Source organism: Chenopodium quinoa, unplaced genomic scaffold, assembly GCF_001683475.1.
Source record: "Chenopodium quinoa cultivar QQ74 unplaced genomic scaffold, ASM168347v1, whole genome shotgun sequence".
Taxonomy (NCBI): Eukaryota; Viridiplantae; Streptophyta; class Magnoliopsida; order Caryophyllales; family Amaranthaceae; genus Chenopodium; species Chenopodium quinoa.
In genome coordinates, this window is record NW_018744167.1 from 111,798 (window position 1) to 114,128 (window position 2,331).

General features: G+C 34.1%; 1 protein-coding gene across 1 annotated transcript; it reads right to left on the reverse strand.

The window, feature by feature from the left end:
- Positions 1 to 568: 568 nt before the first annotated feature.
- On the reverse strand, positions 569 to 1,996 carry LOC110693940. Its single transcript, XM_021871121.1, has 2 exons — positions 1,206 to 1,996; positions 569 to 875 (listed from the first exon to the last, which is right to left on the reverse strand). The coding sequence occupies exons 1-2, from the start codon at positions 1,994 to 1,996 to the stop codon at positions 569 to 571; spliced, it is 1,098 nt and encodes a 365-aa protein (XP_021726813.1).
- Between the last annotated feature and the right edge of the window lie 335 nt (positions 1,997 to 2,331).

The window sequence follows — 2,331 nt, forward strand, 5'->3', positions numbered from 1 at the left end:
TCATAGCATCAAATATGTTGAATTTAATCATTTCACCTTCAAATTCTATTGTTATATTACCTTCATAAACATCAATTTTAGTTTTAGAAGTCTTTAGAAAAGGTCGACCCAATAATAAAGGAACATTATCAGATCTCTCACCCATATCAAGCACATAAAAATCAGCAGGAAAAACTAATTCATTCACTTGAACAAGTACATCTTCTAAAACTCCCAAAGGAAATGCATTAGATCTATCAGCTAGTTGGATAACCACATTAGTCTTAGACAAAGGACCAACATTCAAGGTATCATATACAGATTTAGGCATGACATTGATTGAAGCACCTAAGTCTAGCATGCATCTTTCAAAAATAGAGTTACCAATTTTACATGGAATAGAAAACATGCCAGGATCCTTACATTTAGGGGGAAGTTTCTTTTGAATTACTGCTGAAATGTTTCCCCCATACTTAACTTTTCATAAGGGCGAAATTGTTTTTTATTAGTACAAAGTTCCTTAAGAAACATTTCATAGCGTGGCACCTGCTTAATAGCATCAAGAAGAGGAATATTAACTTCAACTTTCCTAAAAGTCTCTAGAATCATTGTCCATAGCTTCTTTCTTAGATTTAGCAAATCGAGAGGGGAAAGGAGGAACATGTTTAAAACGAGAAACATCAAAATTCACATCAGAATTACCCTTCCCTATAGATTCTTTCTCGCTCTCTTTATCATGTTTTTCCTTACTCTCACTAACTATATCCTTAGGTCTGACTTCTACTTCTTTCTCTGCTGCTCTATTCTTCATTTTAGGTTCTGCTAACTCTTTACCACTCCTAAGTGTTACAGCTTTAGCATGTTCATTTGGATTGGCAATTGTTTGAGTAGGAAGTCTATTCGAGAGTTGAGATTCCAAATTACTCAGAGTAGTGCTTATTTGACCTATTTAAGTGTTTATGTGATGTAGGTGAATGTTAGTTTTCTTTTGATATTCAACACCATGATCATGAACCTATCCTATTTGGTTTTCTAACCGTTTCACCAAGTCTTCTAATGAAGGGCTAGCAGTTTTAGGTGATGGGTTTTATTGACCATGTTGCTTAAATTGGTTAAACTATTGAAATTGTAGTCTATTACCATACCTTAGATTAGGGTGGTCTTTCCAGCCTTCATTATAAGTTTGTGAGAAAGGATCATGCTTCCTATTTTGTTAACCAGAAAACCCCCCTAAGGCATTAACATCTTCACTCTGTAAAGTAGGACATTCATCAGTAGCATGAGAAAAATCAGAACAAACACCACAAACTCTAGATTTAGACTCATTACTAGCAATTTTAGAAACAAGAGTAGTCAAAGTAACAATTTGTTGAGAATTTTCTTGTAATTGATTATGAATACCACTTATATCAATTTCATTTACTCTTTTAACATCATTTCTAGTACTAAACTGTTGTGTATTCTGAGCCATATTAGAGATTAATTTTCTAGCTTCAGTAGGTGTTTTATCAACTAATGCACCCCCACTAGATGCATCTATCATACCTGTATCATTAGGTAACAAACCTTCATAAAAGTATTGAATTAACAATTGATCACTTATTTGGTGTTGTGGACAAGATGAACAAAGCCTATTAAAAAGTTGCCAGTACTCATATAAAGACTCATTATTATTCTCTCTAATTCCACAAATTTCCTTGCTAATAGAACCTATACGACTCGCAGGAAAGAATCTTTCAAGAAAAACTTTTTCCAATTCTACCCAAGAATTAATGGAACTAGATGGAAGTTGCTCATATAACCACTCTTTATCAGGATCTTGCAAAGAAAAAAGAAAAGCATGCAATCTAATATGTTCCTGTTCTATTCCTCCGGGATTCATAGAAGAACATACAACTTTAAGCTCTTTTAAATGTCTATAAGGATTGTCACCTGCGTTCCCATAGAATTTAGGGAGAAGATTAAGGAAACCAGAGTTCAGTTTGAGGGATTCTCTAGTTCCGGAAAGACAATACATAGAGGATTTTCTCCTGTTTTAGGGGGTTCTTTCAATGTCTGTTATGCCATGTTGTTATATTTGATCGGCAATGGATCTTCTAATTCAAGTGTTGGTTCAGCACTGAAAATATGAAGAAGCTCCTCTGGTTTTGCTCCGTTTATCAAGTCTATGTATGCTCTTATGTGCTGAAGTCTTGCTTCTTTATCATACGCGTACATGCACCTATATAGAAAACATAAATTAATGAGAGATGAGCATGTGATAGTAGTGCATAAAAGTAGGTTGAAAATGAATTTCTGGTCAGAACTAAAATATAGGCAAAATCAAGGGCTGATATCAGATATTCAGATCAA

Excerpts from the sequence above, each read along its gene's own strand:
- LOC110693940 (XM_021871121.1), bottom strand. The coding sequence starts at position 1,996 with ATGTATTGTCTTTCCGGAACTAGAGAATCCCTCAAACTGAACTCTGGT. Across the intron at positions 876-1,205 it reads GATGTTAATGCCTTAGGGGG|ACTTCCTACTCAAACAATTG; the intron begins GTTTTCTGGTTA and ends ACTCTCGAATAG.